The sequence below is a fragment of the Nymphaea colorata genome, chromosome 2 (genome assembly GCF_008831285.2).
Source record: "Nymphaea colorata isolate Beijing-Zhang1983 chromosome 2, ASM883128v2, whole genome shotgun sequence".
Lineage (NCBI taxonomy): Eukaryota > Viridiplantae > Streptophyta > Magnoliopsida > Nymphaeales > Nymphaeaceae > Nymphaea > Nymphaea colorata.
The window spans coordinates 23,182,569-23,203,228 of NC_045139.1; the positions used below are offsets into that span (position 1 = coordinate 23,182,569).

At 34.7% G+C, this 20,660-nt stretch overlaps 2 protein-coding genes across 10 annotated transcripts in view; one reads left to right on the top strand and one right to left on the bottom strand.

The window, feature by feature from the left end:
- The window catches only part of LOC116247861 (phosphatidylinositol N-acetylglucosaminyltransferase subunit C-like), a 92,027-nt gene that overhangs the window by 19,959 nt on the left and 51,408 nt on the right, over positions 1–20,660 (bottom strand). The gene's annotated exons all lie outside the window — the stretch shown is intronic.
- LOC116247869 (uncharacterized) lies at positions 2,096–19,555 on the top strand. 9 transcript variants are annotated; one of them, XM_050075827.1, is made up of 7 exons: positions 2,098–2,261; positions 8,216–8,444; positions 8,597–8,676; positions 8,758–8,778; positions 9,952–10,141; positions 10,480–10,783; positions 18,942–19,555. In XM_050075827.1, the coding sequence occupies exons 3-7, from the start codon at positions 8,612–8,614 to the stop codon at positions 19,103–19,105; spliced, it is 744 nt and encodes a 247-aa protein (XP_049931784.1). In that variant the 5' UTR covers positions 2,098–2,261; positions 8,216–8,444; positions 8,597–8,611; the 3' UTR covers positions 19,106–19,555. The 9 variants fall into 9 exon arrangements, 4 of the variants coding, with proteins under 4 accessions (XP_049931786.1, XP_049931784.1, XP_049931785.1 ...); XR_004170927.2 differs by adding an exon at positions 10,312–10,396 and having other exon boundaries at positions 2,096–2,261; positions 8,597–10,227; XR_004170926.2 differs by adding an exon at positions 10,883–10,914 and having other exon boundaries at positions 2,096–2,261; positions 8,597–10,227.

A 20,660-nucleotide genomic window follows, 5' to 3' on the forward strand; every position in this document is an offset into this window, starting at 1 on the left:
AGTCTACAGTGTCATTTGCATATACACACAGGGATATGCATTCGCCAGAAATGATTGAAACATGTATGTATGTATAATAGACACACATATGTATATGTACTATATGTAGGTATGCAATGTATCATGTATCATGTACTTATGTGTCCTGTTAGCAGGAAGAAAAGTGTGAAGACCAAAAATTTTCCACATTTTCTTAGTATTGCTGACATCTTATCTAGACTGCTTAATTTGCAGGGGAAAGATGGAAGGAATCCTTGAAGAAATCTCGAAGGCAGTTGATATGTTCTTCGAGCTCAGAAGACAACAACAGAGATTGCTGACTGAGTTTTTTGAAAAATAGTCTGATTTTTCAAAAAGCCAGGATATTATAACAGATCAACTCCATAATCTGGAGAAAGAACTAACCTCACTGGTTAAAACAGGTGTGGTTACAAGGGTTGCAAAACCAAGTCCTCTAACGGATAAAATCGTTGAGGAACAAAAGTTGCCTCTATGCCCAAATACTGGGAAAGAGAAACTTCAAACCCCTGAGAATTCAGTGGCTGAAGACAAGTTGCATCTGACTCAGGTAACTGAGAAAGATAAAGGACAGTCCTTTGGTTATACAGCGGCTGACGTCGTTTTGAAACCTCAAACTGCGAGAATTCAAAACCCCACAGAACTTCTAATGAAAAAGATTCCAAAAAATCCTGAACTAATGGATTTGTATGGACAAAATCTTTTTGAATTATATAAACTCCTTGTGGAAGATCCACAAGGAAATTTCTTAACAAATTTTTCAGGGATATATCCTAGAATCATTTGTTTTCAAGGTACACCACCAGAATTTATTGCAAAATGGTTCACTTTTGCTTCAATCAGTAATATTTATGTATCTCCTTCTTTTGAAGAGATAAAATTATTACCTCCCAAGGTTACGAAGGCGGTAAAAGAATTTTCTGTTTGTAATCCAGCAATTTCAAATGAAACTGTTATTTCTTTAAAATTCTTTTCAGCTGGCCCTGAAATCCTTCAAAAAGAAAACGGCCACTTTAAAGAAAAATCTAGCCTACACCTAATTCATATGGGAATAGTGAGAAAAAATCATGAGCTTACTTTTGACACAGCTCAAGAAAAGAAGGCTTATCCTTATAATAAGGATTTAATGGAAATCATCCATTACAGGAGAGCCATAGGCTTTAAAGCCATTGTTAAGGCTGCATCGGCCTACATGGAAAACGCTATTTGGTAGCATCATAGTCATTGTGCCTTAATAAGTACTGCTAAAAGAAAGGATCCCTCTTCTTTAGCAAAGCTGCAAGCATTTCAAAAGAGAATCGATATGGGTGACCATACGTGTCCTCAAGAAACAACAAAGTTTTACTGCAATCTCATTAAACATGAGAAGCGGACATGCTATGTCAGTGGCAGGGAAAAAGCTACAGAAGCCAATTCCGAAGAAGAAAAGATAAAAACTTTTCGATTCGGAAGAATTGGGCCAAAATCAGGCACTACATCCAGATGTGGCGGCTTTACAATCAAAAGAGGACGCCAGTCAAAAATATCTTCGGAATCTGAAGAAAGCACATCCTCGTAAGAACTACGTGGACGATAGCCATAAAAAGAGGAAGCTACTTTTTCTAGAAGATGAGGTTGGGTTGGCTGATACATCAGAAAAGAAAGCTAAAGCTTGAAAGAGCAAAAGCTAAAGCAGGACCATATCGTTGCAAAATATGGCGGGCTGAAAATTGTGCCAAAAGGAGAAAAGAAGCCTTATCATTGCAAGAGGACAAGGCTGAAAAAGATTCTCCGTACAATAATAAAGTCTTATCATTACAAGAAGACAAGGCTGAAGATAAGCTTGAAGATTCTTCATGCAATCATAAACCCTTATCATTACAATAAGACAAAGTTGAAGATAAGGATAACAACATAGTAGAGGGTCACATTATAAAGATACCCATTGTAGGTGCGACATGTGTAACGCACAAAAACCAAGAGTCCTAATGTGACAATTAGGAGATAAGGTGGTGAGGGTCCACTTGTAACCCTCAATCATGTAAATAGTATACTTCTCCACCTATAAATAAGGGAGAAGGCAGCATGTAAGGGGCATCGTAAAATCTACCAAGTGATCTTTGAGAGCAAAAAAGAGATCGCCCCATTCGGGCTAATGTATAATCTAGCCATGTTTGGCTAAAGGAGTTGTAACCTCCTTCTGTCCAAAGGAAGGAGTTAGAAGTTCAATAAGATGTGAAAATCTTTGCGAACAGATCTTGTTTGTAAGTCCCTTCCTTCCTTTTCTCTTTACTTTCTACTTTTTGTTATTACATTTGAAAGGCCTTATTCTTGCATAGAGAATTCTAGGCATTCGCTGACAGCTCTTTTGCAAGGATATTATGATATTGTTCATTTCTTTGTTTAGTCTAAGGGATTTTGGTTTGGCCATGTTAAAACGAAGTGCTATAGGGTAAAGTACCGCCAAGGCAAAAGAGAATGCCGATAGGGAAAACGCCCACTAAACGCAGTTAGTAGGAGTAAGCTCTGCCAGACATCCATACCCTAGGCAAGGAATAACAGTATACTATATCCTGAAATGCTAAATCATTAGGACAGGCCTTACTTAAAGAATAATTAAGAGATTGAAGAAAGAAAAATGGGAGATGGAGGGTGTGTCCTTACAGACTTGACTATTTTTAAAGATCTAGCGTCTTTAAAACTTCTGACTTTAAATCCTAAAGGATAGAAGGAAGGTAATTACTCAACTCATAACATGAGTGAGACTTGAACTTTACCATTTTATGGTAGATCTAGAACCCTGAGAGAAAGTCCTTCTTCAGGAAACCAGTCCCGTCTGACCTTCTTAGGCGAAACTATTCGAAGACGAAGAGATCGTACCTCTTCAAACTACCCTCGTAACATGCAGTTAGAGGAAATTGCTGAGATCCCAGAAGATCAAGAAGAAAGGGGGGTTAGACAGATCCTAAACCCTGAAATCTTGTATAGGCACTCAGAATGGAGGCCTTTACAAGGTAGATACACCTATAACAGAGAGGTGGTCATGTCTGTACTAAGCAATCAAACAGAAACTATCAACCTCTTGAGTCCAGAAGGAGCTCGCAGGTTAAGAGATAGGGGCTATAACCTAGTTCATATAGGTTTAATCGCCATAAAAATCAGACCTCTTCATAGGAAAGAGACTGGAGCCAAGTGCTTTGTCATGCTTCTTGACAAACGCTTCAACAAAGCTGCTAAAGCAAATTTAGGAGCAATGGAAATCGATCTCAACCAAGGAGCTGAGATTATATATTTGGTCCCTAATACCTATATGAGCATTAGAGACTTCTAGAAATATCTTTGTGTAGGAATCCAAACACGAGGATATGAAGATATGACTGAAGGAGATAACCTTCTAGTCTCTGTGGCCATAGTTGGAAGATTAAGGAATAATGATCAAGTCAAATATAACTTGAACATTGATGGTATTGTGGATGCAGTAGCATCACAAGGAATTAAGTTTATCAAACCAAAGTCCTACAATTCAGAGGAACTTGCAGGATTAGAATGGGAAATAGGAAGATTCATAGAGGATGAAGCCTCTACTAGTCTTCCTAAGAGAGCTCTTCACTATGAAAATAGTGAGGGCCAGGAATTCATTAGGTTCACTGTTATGAACCTAGACATCAGCCTCTTGAGGTAGATGAACAATCGCTTCAAGTAGAGATTAGATCTCGAAGAGAAGAAAACCTTCTCGCCAGAATATGAACTTCGTTCTGATTATGGTGTCTGAGCGTAAATGTGATGCACCAATAGCACAAAATTCTAATACGGATTTTGTGACCTGGTTGCCTCGTTTTGGTGTCAGAGCAAGGTTAAGGTTCTATACATTTCAGATAAACCCTCCATTTAAGTATGGAAAATTTCTTACAAAGGGTCATTTTCTATTTCAATAAAAAGAAAAATAATTGTCATAGGATCCAACGACTTGATCCAACTGTATCTTTGCCAACTAGGCTGACGAACAAAACAACAGGCTATGATTTAGAAAGTAGTCATAATACAGTTGTTCCTGCAAAAGGAAAAGCTCTTGTTAATACAGGTCTGGCCATAGCAGTTCCAAAGGGAACATATGGACAAATTGCATCTAGAAGTGGTCTTGCACTAAATTACTCAATCCTTGTAGGAGTAGGAGTAATTGATGCGGATTACAGAGGTGAAGTAAAAATTCTCCTCTTTAATCATTCTGATAAAGACTTCTTTATTAGGAAAAGGGATTGCTCAGCTAATCCTACATAAAATATGTACTCCTAAGGTTAAGGAAGTAGAACAATTCAACACCACAATCCGACAAACAAAAGGATTTGGTTCGTCCGGAATTTTGACACTATGTCCCAATCCAGAAAAGAAAAAGATCTAGAATACCTAGGATTTGATCTGTATAGGTCATATCCAAAAACCAGAACATACAAAATATATTTGTATGATCTACAAAGTACAAAAGGCTATAGTCTTACCAAACCTAATAAAATCCAAGTAACAAATTGGATTTATAATAGGGAGATTGGTAAAAAACACCAAGATCTGGAAGATTCATCTAAGGTTAAAGAATGAATAAATTCGAGTATCTAGACTTTAGTTAACCACATAACCAATCTAACATCTCTCACAAATGTTATTTTGGAAATACCTACCAACATGAGTTTCATAGCAATGAATCTCATTTTAACACAATAGTTGATTTAATGATCTCCTTAGGTAAACACCTAAAGGAAAATGATACATCAGATGCAAGAGTATTTGATTCTATTGCAAGTTCTTTACAAAATAAGAACAAATTATTAAAAGACTTGAATGGAAATTTGGATTATAAAAAATCCCAAGTTAATGATTTGATAAAATCATTAAATAAATTTCCTAAGTGTCAAACTCTTAATCTTCAAGAAAGATTAGAGTTAGTTGAAAATAATATGAATCACAGGTTTAACGAAATAAACATTAAACTTGAAAAATTTGAAAACATGAAAACTAACTTAGAAAAACTTGTTCTAAGTTAATGGAAGACGAAGCAATAATTAAGCCTATTGCTATTAAAATTAAAACTGATGGTTTTAGTGTCGTAGAAGGGTTTTCTGCCTATTCTGGTCCAGGAGCATCTGACAAAGAATACCCCAAACTATTTAACTTAGTAATTGGGTTATTATGTTATGTTCTCAAGAGACAAGAAGATCTTGAGACAAAATATAATAGGATTCTACAAGAACTAGAAAAACCGAAATCTAGTTCGGAACTTGAAAATCTTATCAAAAAATTTGATAAAATTAAGTTAGATTCCGGCCCATCTAGGAAAACTACACTAAGTGATAAATACTTAGTAATGAAAAGGAGAACTACAGAAGTAAAATCTGTAGAAACTAAACCAACTCCTGATAAAGGAAAAAACAAAAGTAAATGCAGATTTGTCAACAAGCAAATCCGGATAAAATTCTCTATCCTAAGGAGTTAGGAGTAGAGCTTAAATCCATCCTTGAAGTAATAGAACTTGAAGACCATCTAAAATCTCTTGGTCAAATCCAGGAAGACCAAGAAATTTATACTGATGAAAATCAAAATATAAGGGTTAGACTAAAAATCATATCAGATATTGAAGTTGATACTATAGATATAGAATCTACAGTAGAAGATTCCCTAGTAGGGAAAAGTATTAAAAATTATATGGATATGATCATGGAAGGTGAAAATGTGTCGGAAGTAATTTCAGGACTTCCACCTAGTGGTTATCTTCCTAGGATACCCTACGCTGATATAGGTGAATGGGTTCAAAAATATAAACCTAAGGGAAAGAGATTTCCTTTAGAAATCACTGATCAAAGAAAACTTATTGATTAGGGAAGAGTTTTAAATCTGGCGGCCCATGATCGACAACTCTGGCCCCAAATTATTGACCAATGGGGTGCAATCCTGATTAAGGATTACCTCAAAGCAAATCTTGGTCATACAGACTCTAGAGAAATGATCGCCTACTTGGAAACATACTTAGGTGAATCTGCTAGAGCAACGTGGGAAGCATACAAACGCTGCCATCATGCGGAATATGAAAAAGATTTGTCCTTAGGAATTAATCCTTACAATTTTGTGTTCAGAATAAAAATTATTCTGACAGGAGCTAGTCCAAATATGGGAACCATAGAATTCCAATATGAAGCCCTCAACAGGTTAGAACAACTCAATCTAACAAGTTGGAGCCATATTAAGCAATTTCTAAATGATTACTATTATTACACTTCCGTATCTGGAAATGCATATGATAGTAACATAGGTGATAAGCCTTTTAGGAAATTGCCTGGAGCACTGGGAAAAGAAATAGTAGACTATTGGCCTACATATTTCAAAGATTTGAATCCACATCCCTTTATGCAAAACATAGCATTTAGGATAGGATATATTTGTAAATTTCTGGAAAAGAAATGTACAGAAATTAAAATCCAAAAACAGCTAAAAGGAGACCATTCCTTTTGCAAAAATATATATACAACTCAAATTTATGGATATAATATTGAGAAAAGGAAGCCTACTAGGAGAAAGGGTAAAAGATTATTTCAAAATCTAAACCCAGAAAACCTAGTAAAAGATACTTTTTGAGAAAATAAAAAAGCAAAGCTCCGTACTTAATTAAGGACAAACATGTCCTTAAGTATGATAAAAAGAGAAATTATAAAAATAAACTAAGTTGCATTGTTTGCAAAAACAATGATCATTTGGGAAGTCATTGTCCTAAATTGATCAAGAACTCATTAGCGTAGATGAATACGCTAGTGACTCAGAATCTATTTATTCCATAGTCTCGGTTGAACGCTATGAATCCCCAAAGGACTTAACTTCCAGTGAGGAAGATTATCCTTTAGTTAAGAGTTTTGTTCCAACTGATACTGACATAGCTCATCAGCTTGATGCCCTCGATGAGTTTGAGAAATTAATAAATTCCACAGATGAATAAGAGTTCCAAAGCCTTAGTAGATAAAAGTACCAAGGGTTGTGAACATAATTGGAATTATAAAGATGGCAATTTAGAACAGAAATTGTTTTGTTTGTTGCCGATACCCTACCATAGAACACAGATGGAAATGCACTCTGTGTTACAATGAGATCTATAGACTATGTCTAACAGAACTCAAACCAGAATTGGTCTTATCCGTCAATCAAGACAACAAACCTAAACACAAATTTGAAGAATCTGACCTTGAGAAAAGGATCAGAAGACTTGAAAACTTCAGAGAAAAATCTGAAGAATTCCAAGAGAAAACTTAAAAGAAGCTTCTTGAGCTTCAAGAGCAAATTAACCCTTTTCCAAAATCTAAGGAGAAGGGAAAGGAACCTCTTATTACCGAATATGGTAGTAAATTAAGACTTGCAAAACCACCCGGTTTTATAAGTTTTATTCACCAAAAGGATTCTGATGACACTCATTTTTACCAATTAATGGTAAAATGTAGACTAATCCTTGAGGGTGCTATTAATGAGGTCCAAGCACTCATTGACACAGGATGTACTATAACCATCTTGGATGAGTCTTTAATTGACCCAAAATATACTAGACCTTTAGAAAAACCCATAGTATCAAATACTATGTCTGGACATAATTTGGAATACACATCCTGTATTCCCAAAGATAAAGTAAAACTCCAACTTACTGATGAAGAAGGAGCTTTTACTAATCTATCATCTTGTCTAAAAATTTATATTGGAAATCTCCATTGTAAGCCTATATATTTTATTATAGGCCTTAGTTTTCTAATTGGTGTTAATAAATTTGTTTAATGTACATATAAATCACAACTTCTATAATGTAATAATATATACAACATTATATATTATTACGTATATACTGCATATATACTATTCAAAATATACATATATCTTGTAATTGTATATGTAACAAATATATAATATATATCTGTACCATGTATATATATACATACGTATGACATTATTTATTATTTGTATATATATAACATATATATATTTTTGTAAACATATCATAACATATAATATATATGTATTATATATATGGATGTAAGATATATTTCTATTTTCTATTATACATATATGCTATATGTAATATATAGTAATATATATATATATAAATATATATATATATATATATGTATATGTATATATATATATATATATGTATATGTATATGTACATATATATATATATTTAATAGATAATATAACAGAAGCGAGGAGAAGTTGATTATTGGGCTGAAGATGAAAAGATTTGGGATTAAGAGCAAGATGAATGGCTAAGGTGGTGTCATCTTCAACCTGGCGAGCTTCAGTGGTTGGTGGAGCAGTTAGAGGTGATTGTGGATGGATAGAATAAGAAAGAAGAAAAAAGGGGACAGCAGCGATCATTCGAGAGGCTTCCATTCGAATTCATCGTTCTCTCTTCTATCTTCGATTTATGTAAGTTTCTCTCTCTCTCTCTCTCTCTCTCTCTCTCTCTCTCTCTCTCTCTCTCTCTCTCTCTCTGTGTGTGTGTTTCTTGATAATGAACTCTGCGTCTCAGTCAGAACCGTGCTTCCCGATTAGCTGACAATCGTATTGATCTTCCGTAGTGACCCCTAAACAGAATGAAGATTCTATTATTCTCGAAAAGAAAATTTGCTTGGGTTGCGTTTTTCTCAACTCATTCAGCGTAAGTAGCTCCACAACTAAAGCGCATTGCTTTCCATGATATAACAAGGTACATCTCTCTCACCTTTGATTTTATGGCCAGGTATATGTGCAATCTTTCAAGGTATTCTGCAGTTTTTCAACTAAATGTTCAAATGTGAAATGCATTTTCTACAATATTTAACCTACTGATTGTCAACGGCGGCTATAGTTTGAACTCGCGAATGTGAAGGTTGAACTATATGTCACCTTTTAGGAAATGGTGCATATCTTGTCATTGCATGTTTGTTCTTTGCTTGGATTTTTTTTTGCTTATGAAAAATCAGCAGGTTTAGTTGCCAGACATGTAACTTTCAGGGTTTCCATTGGGTTTTAGCATGAACCACCAAACTTTTTTTCAAGATGTCACGTGCATTGGTTTATAACTTTATATTTAACCTCTTATGTACCTTATATATTTGTTAGCAATGATAGTAAGAGATTTGGATTAGAAATTCGTATCGAGAATAAAGATATCATATATGAACAAATACAAATGATTGGAAGTTAGTGTGATCCAAAAATCCTGTAACTATCCATCTTGATTTGTAAGGTTTACAGAACCAAAAGAATCCCAAGGTAGTACCAAACAGCAAATACTATTCTCTCATTTGGTTGAAAAACTGATCAGGGTAAAGGTGCCTAGAGTAATCCAGAGCCCTAACCAGAATATGATAACCACATTAATGAGACCTAAAGAAACTTGACTATGGATCCTAGACCTAGACCATACGTGTGTTTGAATTATAATTTTGGAGTTGACTATAAGCTTCTTTATTTAGTTTAAGCTATTGATTAGTTAGCATGAAATGAAACGAACAATCCTTAAAACTGATCAAGAATACTCCAAAAAGCAGATGACGAAGGAAAGAGAGAGAGAGTCCATGAATTCTCCCATCTAACTTTACGAGGTGGTCATTTGTGTGTATGTGTGTGAGTGTGTGTGTGTGTGTGTGATAAAAAGGGAGTAGGCCAAGGAAAGAATACATAATCGACACGAAACGTTGTTGAATAAATGAGATGAACAATCACCGGCATGATATTTAAAGGTATGATACAACATACAAAAGGCTGTCATCTAACGTAGTGATTTTTGATATATACGTGGAAGAATTTCTACGAACTCCCCATTTAATTATACAATCATGAAAACAATTCACTTGAGCTTCTCAACTCCATTTTATTGGGTTCTTCCTCATACTTTCAAGTACCACTTTTTAGGAACGCAGCTAACAAAAGCTTCATTCACCTGGTTAAGGGGTTGGACTAAAGACCTGGAGATTGAAGAAGGTCAGGAGTTCAATACCGCCATCGAGTTTTTTGCACTATCCCAGCTTTTTCCATCGAAACTGTCAAAAGAGAAAAGGAAAACTTTAGCAGGACCCAGGAGGTGGTTTGACGGACATGGCATGTGCCAAATTGTCTTCTCCAAGGGGACACAAGGCCAGGTGAGAAATAAGATCATCATTGAAAATGGGCAGACATGGATTCCACCATCAGTTCGTGCACTCCTGCTCAAGTAGAAGTTGAAAAGGTGGTTGTAAAAAAGAACTTTCTCATTATATTACTTTTTCAAAATGCTGTTATGTATTATCGGAACCATGCTTCTGTTTCTCAGAGTAAATCTCAAGATATGACCAAAACAAATTGAGTGAAGAGAGATAATGCCATAAGATTTGTAATGCTTGCTAGCATCTCTGTTGGTAACTTTTTATCTTCAATTGTTGAAAGTTGTAATGCTTGCTAACATTTTTGCTTGTTCACAATAACTTTCTTCCTGTTGCAGGAATTGATTTCTCAAACACATGCAATCCCATTAGCAGCAAGACTCATGTCAAGTCCAGGGGAACAACTTGCAGCAGTGTCATTGTTGCTAGAGCTATCAAAAAACTGTTTATCTTTATGTGAGAAAATTGGCTCTAGACCTCCTGCCATTCTACTTTTTATTACAATAAAATACTATACTACTGATTCAATGGTAGCTGAAAAAGCAAACATGACCCTAAACAACTTGGTGAAGTGTCCAAAAAATATCAAGATCATGGCAGAAAATGAACTTTTGGAACCTCTTCTGAGCAACCTCATTGAAGGTATGCACTTTATATCTGCAGACTGCATTGCATTGTAATCACTTGATTGCACCTGCGCTTTCTGAACTACTCTACTGTGTCATTTGCATATACACACAGGGATATGCAATCGCCAGAAGTGACTGAAACAAGTATGTATGTATAATACACACACATATGTATATGTACTATATGTAGGTATGCATGTATCTGTATCATGTATAATGTACTTTTGTGTCTTGTCAGCTGGAAAAAAAGTGTGAAGACCAAAAATTTGCCACATTTTCTGCCCAATGTGGTATAATATTACATGTATAATATATGTACATTATATGTTGTATCTGTATATTCTATAATATATTATAGTATATATGTTATAGTATTATATACATGCAATAACATGTATCATATATATTATACGTTTAACATATAATACATAATATAATATATTGTATATTATACATTTACATTATTGTTCTGTAATATATCAATAATAGACATTACTGTATCTTATTGTTCAACATGTAATTGTGTGCATTTAAGCAAATTCCAAAAGGGATTATCTTTTTTTCTTCGTACTTGCAAGACTGATTTGTGATATTTTGCATTCTGACCTGAGATCAATCACTTCCTTGTACTATTATGTGTTATTGAAATTTATTTAGTTTCTTAAACTTTCAGCTTTCAAGCCTCTTAAGTGCTTATATGTCTGTCATTCACTGTTTAGTAAGCAGTAATTCACCGCATGTATTCAATAATGATTATGATGTTAAGAGTGCTTTGGTTAACTTCTTGCAAGCACAAAGTAATTCATTTTTCTCCTCTGACCATTCTGGTACATTTTTCTGTTAATGTCATATCATAATTGGTTAGCAGTTTTAATGTTTTTCGTTTGACGTGTTTGTGTCTCCTCCTCATTAGGCAACAGATGTATCATATTTGTTAATAAAATCATTACAGTGAGATTTTTTGCTCACATACTGGGAAGACTAATGTGTACTTCTTTTGGGAAGTGAAATTTTTCTTGTTGGTTATAAGTCATGGCTAAATTGGTCTTTTAAATTTCGCTGATAATTTCATATCATAATATGATTATGTAGTTTTTATGTTTCTCATTTAATGTGGTTATGTTTCCTTTTCATTAGGCAGGACAATATAAAGTGTATAGTATTTGTTAATAGAATCATTACAGCATGATTGTTGGCTCAAATATTTGGAAGACTGGAGTGTACTTCCTTTTGGAAGTGTGATTTTCTTGTGGTTTATCACTCAGGCTTAAAGTCAATGTCATCGAAAAAGATGCATGGTATTGTTGATAATTTTCGTTCCAGAAAGGTATTTCACGATTTAGTCTAATTTCAATTATTGTTTGCCTTTATTCTGTTTATCATTTTTGTAGGAGGGAGGTAGTTACACTAATACTAGAATGTTCAATGTAATTGCCATTGTGGTGAAGTTTTTACTGTTTTTCCTAGACACTGTTTATTCTGAACCATTACCACCATATAAACCAGTCATTCCACTAATAAGCTAATTATGTATAAAGCTTTACATAAACTTAGGCACAACCTCTGCAAGTACAACAACTAGATTTGTTCATGAACAAGTGGAGTTTATTTATTTTTGGTCATGAATGTAAAATTAAGCAAGGTTCACAAGGGTCATCTCAGGCTGCTCAAAATCAAGGAACCCAGGTGATGTCTATTCTTTGGCACAATAACTACTTTTTTTATAATAGCTTAAAACATTCTACATAAATCCATTTGATCCATATGGACAGTAGTTTCCAATTTTGCAAATAACAATTACAAATTTCATAAAATGGTGTTAAAGACTTTTGTCAAACCATCAAACTTCAGAACTGAACCAATTTTTTCCATAATTAATTGCCAAGGGACCTTTTCACCCATGAATTTCAACAACTGTCAACGCAATCTGCAAAACAAGGAAAAAGAATCAATCTCAAGGAAACATAGAATGACAAAGCCAAGTTGAAATACAAAACCAAATTGTATTGCAGTAGAAGAAAACTTCCTTCAAGTAGTTATTGCAACTTTTTTTGTGGAAGACATTGAAAGGAACAACTTTCTTGTCACCACCTTTCAAAAATTAAAAGGACTCCAAGTTGCATAATATATGTTCTGGATCCCCAATTACAAACCAAGAAGTCCAAGCCATTAAACTTATATTGATCATGAGATGAGTGTTTAAACTTTAAAAATTAAAGAATTTTGTGTTTTTCCCCGTATCGTACGATACAAGGGTGTATCATCCATTTCGTACGATACGGCACCCGTATCGTATGATACGGACAATACGCTTACGATACACGAGCGTATCGTGCACTGTAAGTGTACTATATATGTTTTCCTAACCTATATGATATGTATCGTATGATACACATGCATACCGTACGATACGGATAACATTGCCATCAACAATTATGAAGACAGGTAGAGTGTCCCCAACAAAAAAGCATATTCAAGTTTTCTAGGCACTCAAGAGAGAAAGGGGCTAGCCTTTTCAATAAAGAAGAGGCTTGAAGTGAGAAACAAAACAAAGTGAAGATACCGATGTAGAAGAAGTAGCAGCAAGTTGGTATAGTGAGTACTAATGGCATTTGTTTGTACAGTGAGTAAATATAGATAACTATACAATTCCAATATTCACATGCATCCTTATATACCTGCGTATAGCCATGACATGTGCAACTAGCATACATGCATTTAAATAGAATCACAAGATCAATGAAGAGAACACGACAATTAGCAATGAGACTGCAACTACTTTAACTAAGACTCAAACCAAGCATGGCATTCTGAACCACGAGCACTACTCTGAACCACGTCCCCACTCTACTAAACTATAGATAAGAAGGCAATAAGAAGAAAATTCAATTTAAAACAAAACTTTCACGCATCTCAAACTAAATCAAAACATCAAGAAAATTAAATTTAAAATGTGCTCTTCACAAGAAAAAACAGAAATTTCATAAGGACAACCAAATGGATCCATGTTGGACTTAGAGAAACTCGATTGGTTGTATGGAAAATGACTATGGACATGCACAAGGGAGATTCAAGCTCCCTCTCTTTCCCTCTCTCTCTTTCTCTCTCTCTCACACACACACACACAAGTATAACCCCCGACTTCAATCACTCCCATACCCTCCACACCCTTTTCCCTTAGCGCCCACCTAGCCAAGCTGAATCCCTCCCAAGTCCCTAAGCACCTATGCATGTTCTGCCTTCCTCCTTATCCTCATCCTAAAGGTCATGCCATATCCTTGTCCTCGGTCTCACCAAGGACTCCAAGGAAGAGTGACGCATTGAGATCCTAAAGCAAGGACCTTGTGGCTCGGCAGCCCACTCCTTCTCGTAGACATGAACAAGTTTGAGCTCCAACAGCTCCAACTCTAGAGGAGACCCAAGAGAGGAAGGGCTCGAACAAAAGTAAGGCAATCAAAAACCTTACTAGATAATTTTCCTAGGAATAACAAACAAATATGTGCAAAATCACAAGTCAAGTCCTAAATAGCCCCCTTCTCCCCAATAAAAAAAAAAGTCTAAAACTGTGTAGGTTGGAGTATTTGCTTTGATAGGGATATAGAGCCCTAAATAAATAATAGTAATAACTAGAAAATTTCACTAACAAATTCAAAAAATAGTAAAATTGAAAAATCAAAAAACGAGAATTGAGCACAGTTTTCAAAATTTTGGTTTGTGATAAATAGAAACAGGCAAAGCTTAACAATAATCCATAAAAAATACTCAAAGTTGAAAAAAAAAATGAAACTTTGTCGCCTCATTTTCACACAAGAAACTTCAAACCAAGAATCAAACCCAAACTCAATTTTATCCCAGATCCAAAGTCAGAAGTCTTTAGACTCTAAAACAGAGAATGACTTTTGCAGTTTTTACAGGTTTGTCAATCATGGCTAAAAGGACCTGTCTCTGTAAAGAGTTGATACCAAAACTAAATGTTGTTTGACTCAATGGAAATAGAGGACCTTCAAAAATACTGAATGCTTATGACGTAGGGAATGTCAACTACCAAAGACAAATAATGAATAAACAAATCAATGACAATATATGTTAGCAAAAAAAAAAACAACTAACTAACTAGGTTCGACCCTTTCAGAAATGCTTGACTATCTCTAAAACCTATAGTCAATAAGCATATGCAATATCTTCAAACAATTCTAATGAAGACCAATAAACACAAAAAATAAATACCAAGGCATAACAGCTACAACGTTCATATGCATTCTAAAATAAAAATCGGTGTAACCATGCCATGCCAATCTAACATACATGTTCAAAATCGCAAGCTCAATGAAGAAAACATAACAGCTACAATATTCTTATACATTCTAAACTATAAATCGGTGTAACCATGCCATGGGCAACTAACCTTTGATTTTTTCAGGCTGACCTTCACATTTAATGGAATACTTTCGTCACCCCAAAGGCTACTATGAAGTTCCACCGCTTTGGTGGTTATGTGTAGCTTTGTCACATCTCCAACCCACTTTACCTTACGTACCAAAGATTCATAAGTCATCATCTTCGCAAAAAGACATAAATCACCTATATGTCTACCCAGAACTCTTGATTACTGACTCAAAGAAACAACTACACAAGCCCCGATCCTCATAAGATTTTTCCTTACTACTCATATCCAAGATTTTTTTTAGTTTTCCTCTTCTATTGATTGGCAACAGAAACTTGAAACTATCCTTCTAATCGGGAAGATACTAAGAATAAAGCGAAGGCATATCGTTGTGTGAGAAAACACTTTTAAAATGATTTTAAACAGAATTGATGATTTTCTCCTTTATCAGAGTTCTTGACATCAAATGGTATATCACCAGGAGGAAGGAACTTTACTCCTTAACTAAGTCACCTGGATGCTGCAATTTGACTGTCGCACCTGTGTCGACACAACTCGGGTGCGGGTGCAGCTCGGATTCGCACCTGACTCAAGTCAACAACAGCCGAGTGCGGCTGACTGCACCCGATCATTTCTGTCCATTTTGGACACACACCCGACTTGCGTTTGACTCGAGTCAGGAGCAGTCAAACCTCGTCAAGCCTATTTTTTTCCTTTTTCGATATTTTTTGTTTAAAAAATTTTTAACAATAAAAGGAGGGTTTAACATGTTTTTTCTGTGTTCTATCGTGGTTTTGTTGTTTTTTGTTTACTTGTTTAATGTTTGTACTTTGTAAGCATGTCAATGCTTAATATGTTACATTCATATACACAATACAATATAACCTATAAGTATGTAATATATAATATTTGTATATAATTTATCCATAAACTGTGTAGTGTAGAGTGTATAGACTATAGTGTATACTCTAAATTTCTTAATTCTTATATGTGTGTGTGTGTGTGTATAATTGTTTGTGACTATGATATATATATATATATATATATATATATATATATATATATATATATATATATATATATATATATATATATATATATATATATATATATTATAATAAATTAACAATAACAAATAAATATTCTCAACGCATTGCCACACCTAAATCTTTGGGGATGTGCCGCACCGGCACCATATGTTATAGATGTGTGTTTGTGTGTGTATGTGTGTGTGTGTGTGTGTGTGTTAAACGTGTGTTTGTGTGTGCATGTGTATACAATATGTATATATGTACAAATACATATATGTTACATATATTTTATACATATATATGTTATTAATGTTACATGTAAATATTGTAATATGTTATTTATGTCCATATGTATATAAAAAATAGTTGTTCATACAAATATCATTTACGACAATATATATTATATCGTATACATATATATTATAATGTAACAACATATATAATACCTATATTATGTATACATGTATACGTATATAACGTATATATGTGCATATATACAGATCTATATACTGTATGTACGCATACATATATATATATATATATATATATGTATGTGTTTGTGAGTGTATATATATGTGTGTGTGTGTGTGTATATGGTACAGATGTACCATATATGTATGCACATATATACATATATATAATATATCATATATGTATATTACATAAATATGTACGTATAAATATACATATGCATGTTATGCATACAACATTATATTATTGTATATGTCATATATGTATATATTGTACATACATGTAATGTATATGTACATATATGTATACATATATATATATACACACACACACAAGAGGTGAAGAGCATTCAACCATGAAAGGGTTTCCTTGTTGAAACCTACCAAAACTTATAATGAGTAAGACTCGAACCATTTTGCCATACCTGTTGTCCCACAAACAATTCTCATTGGTCAAAGATTGACCAAAAAGCTCTTCTGCTTATACATATGGGATGAAAGCTTGCACACTATACACCTGAACTGAACCATCTTTAAATTCTAGCCGTACGCCTGCATCATTTTGAGGGAACAAAACTAAGTGACCACCTAAAATTCACCAATTCCACAAAAATATATACACGAAGAACAACACATGGACACTTATTTGTGAACGTTGATCATGTTCGGCAAAAGCTAGCCTACCGTACAATGAAACTGTTGTTGGGAACTTCCTTTATTCAAAAGAAAGCCAGAAACAAGTATACGGAAACCCCTTTGGGTTATACACAATGTGACATTAACTATCTATTCACTGATGAGTCTCACGTCTCTCACTCCTCCAACAAGGGACCGTATTCCCTGCATCTATCCCATTGCTAATTCAACAAGAAAAAGAGTGCATGCTTCCTGCCATGGAACCAACTTAGCCATTATTAATTCCCTGTTTACCGCTTAACCACTATCAATTTCCTTAGTATTTTGTTTCATGTAGTTCCGCATACCTGTCTCCTACCTTCTACAACATCCCATTTACATTTTTTCATCAAACACCATTGGCTGATCACCAAAATGAAATTGCAGCCATCGAAGATAATATTAAGGCTTGAGTCCAAATGCGATTTTTTAAAAGAGGCCCCAATGTTATAGTGCTCCAAGATAAGGATAGCGACATTGTGCCAATTATCTAATTTATTTGCCCTCCCCTTTTGGTCTTTGAGAAGGATCTTCTCAAGAGATGAAAGAATGTTATATGCATAGCCTTAGGTTTGTGCACATTAAGATATTATATATTGGTCACCTATAAACCCCCAGGGCCTAGGCAATCAGGTGCACATGGTGTGCCTAGGTCGTCTTGGCAACTATATAATTAAGCAAAAAAAAGAAGAGAAAGGGTGCTGCAGAGATGCAAAATTGACCCTATGCTAGTGGAAAAGTGAACCTATATACTGGAAACTTCTTAAAAGTTAAAACAGAGTCTCTTCATACAGTAGAACATCAATATAAGATGGTAACTCATTCCACATTTACTTGGAATATAAGGTAATTTATACACCAGCCAAACTTACCAGAGTTTATTTTTCTGAGAAAGTATCACAGAATAGCTTTGTGGTATGTTCTTCAACCACCAAAAAAGTGCGTATGTAACTTCCAGCTTACCACCACGAAGCTCAACAAACTCCTTAAGCACTCTATTATATAAGGATAAGATTGTGCTTCAGACTGCAAGAAAAGCAAACAAATTATACATTCAACTAACTAAATAGAGAAGCAGAACATGGTCTACCTCTTGGCTTCATTGGATGATAAAGAGAAATAGTGAGTATGACACCTGATAAAGATTTCATATCATATCACAATATCCTTTAGCAGAAATATATATATGTACATATACATGCATATGTACACTGTATGTCTTATAATATATTATATACTAGAACACATATATATAACAAATAATGTATATATATACATACATATATATATATATATATATATATATATATATATATATATATATATATATATATATATATATGTGTGTGTGTGTGTGTGTGTGTGTGTGTGTGTGTGTGTGTGTGTGTGTACATACGACATATGTAACATGGCATATAGATGTTACAAATACAAATAGTATATATATGTTATATATGTACATATGTACATATGTGTATGCATACATATATGCATTGTTTACCATATTGTCATCTTTAACGTCATCTGAGAAAGCCTCAGGATACCAGAAGTTTTTAAATCTTGGATGATATTTTTGTACAGGTCCTAACATGTTCAAACTTCTTCTTGCAGTCCGGGGTCTGGCAATGTCATTAGATGCAGAAGAAGTGCTTGGAGAGAGTGACAACCTATCAGATTCTGGGATGTTTTGTTTTTGCACTACGCTCTCATTCACCAGCACCTCCATGAAGGCTAGCTTGCCCAGAGCTGCCGAAACTCTTGCTTCAGATATATGAACCTGTTTGGGTTGAAGCTCAATAAATTTGAAGACAGATAAAAGCAAAAAACTAAAACTTGGATATAAAGTATACTGAACCTGCTTATGGGCTTCTGCAAGATCTTCCTGCAGCTCTGCAACCTCTTTCTTCACTGTGCCAATTGACTTGTATTCATGTGCCAAAGGATTGAGAACATCCACTACCTTCAATTTAGAAACTACGTGAACCTGCTTATGGGCTTCTGCAAGATCTTCCTGCAGCTCTGCAACCTCTTTCTTCACTGTGCCAATTGACTTGTACTCATGTGCCAAAGGATTGAGAACATCCACTACCTTCAATTTAGAAACTACGATCAGATGCTTCAATTAGATGATAAGCTTATTTAGAAGCATCTATGCTCATGATCTTTAAAAGAAAGCACGCAATTTTTCATTTCATAAAAATCATGTATCCAAGTTGTTATCTTTCCATCTTTAACCATTAGCCACATGTGTTGTTTGAATTAGAACCACCAAAAAAGAAAAAAAACTGCTAGAAAATGCTCCCTGCATTTACAGTTGACAACAATGTATGGATCATCCAGATCTATAGTTTAGGCAAATTATTCAGGATAAGTGATTTACTGGACAGCAGGACTGAAATGGCATAGAATCCCATAAAAGAGGTGATGAACAAAGAGAAAATCCACGGCGAGTGTCTGAAGCCTAGATCTTCAGATGCAAGAAGATATTTCACTTCTCATTTAATGAAACACAGTAACAGTCATTAAAAAAGTACTTTTTTTAATGCCATGGGTTACAAACTGAATTTGAAAGCCAAAACATTTGGTATCATGGCATTAGGTTTCAGCCATAGTGTCGGTGCGGGAAGCACCGCTTTCCCATGCACTGTCAGTAAGGGCATATTTATTTCACACATTATTGTCAAACAGGCCAGCAAAATGTGTCAGAGGCAACACTAATTGCCCCAGCCATCCCCATGAACATACATGCATTTGTATGCATGTATATTGTGTGTGTGAAGAATAAGTTCAACATACGGCGTGTGTGTGTATGAAGAATAAGTTCAACCTGTCCTGGCTTTTCAGTCCTTCTTTTCTCTCTCGCTTAATTTTTCTATCCCCTTTTTTCCGGTCTACACAACGATACTCCCCACCCTAGGGTTGGTAGATCCTAATGAATGGAGACCTCAGAATATATATATATATATATATATATATATATATATATATATATATATATATATATATATATATATATGTGTGTGTGTGAGCATGTGTGTGAAATGTGTCTGCACGCGTCTCAAGCCGTTCCAAGGTTTTCCCAAGGAAAAGCAGCTTCTTCAATGTCCACAAGATTTTACCTTGCAAGAGATTCCCAACAATGGCAAGTTTATTCCATTTGATTGATTTCACTAACAAGCTGCTATATCCCACCTGTATGCTTCTAGGCCTTCTAAAGGGTGATCCAAAAGCAAAGATTAGTTCATAGATGTCAAAGTCACGTAATCGTGCGAAACTTGAAAATACTAAAATATACGAAGTGGTTACGATGGAAGTAGGGCAAAAGTGCAT

Excerpts from the sequence above, each read along its gene's own strand:
- LOC116247869 (XM_050075826.1), top strand. The coding sequence starts at position 9,839 with ATGAAAACAATTCACTTGAGCTTCTCAACTCCATTTTATTGGGTTCTT. Across the intron at positions 10,142-10,479 it reads CCAAGGGGACACAAGGCCAG|GAATTGATTTCTCAAACACA; the intron begins GTGAGAAATAAG and ends TTCCTGTTGCAG. Across the intron at positions 10,784-18,941 it reads TCTGAGCAACCTCATTGAAG|TCCGGGGTCTGGCAATGTCA; the intron begins GTATGCACTTTA and ends TTCTTCTTGCAG.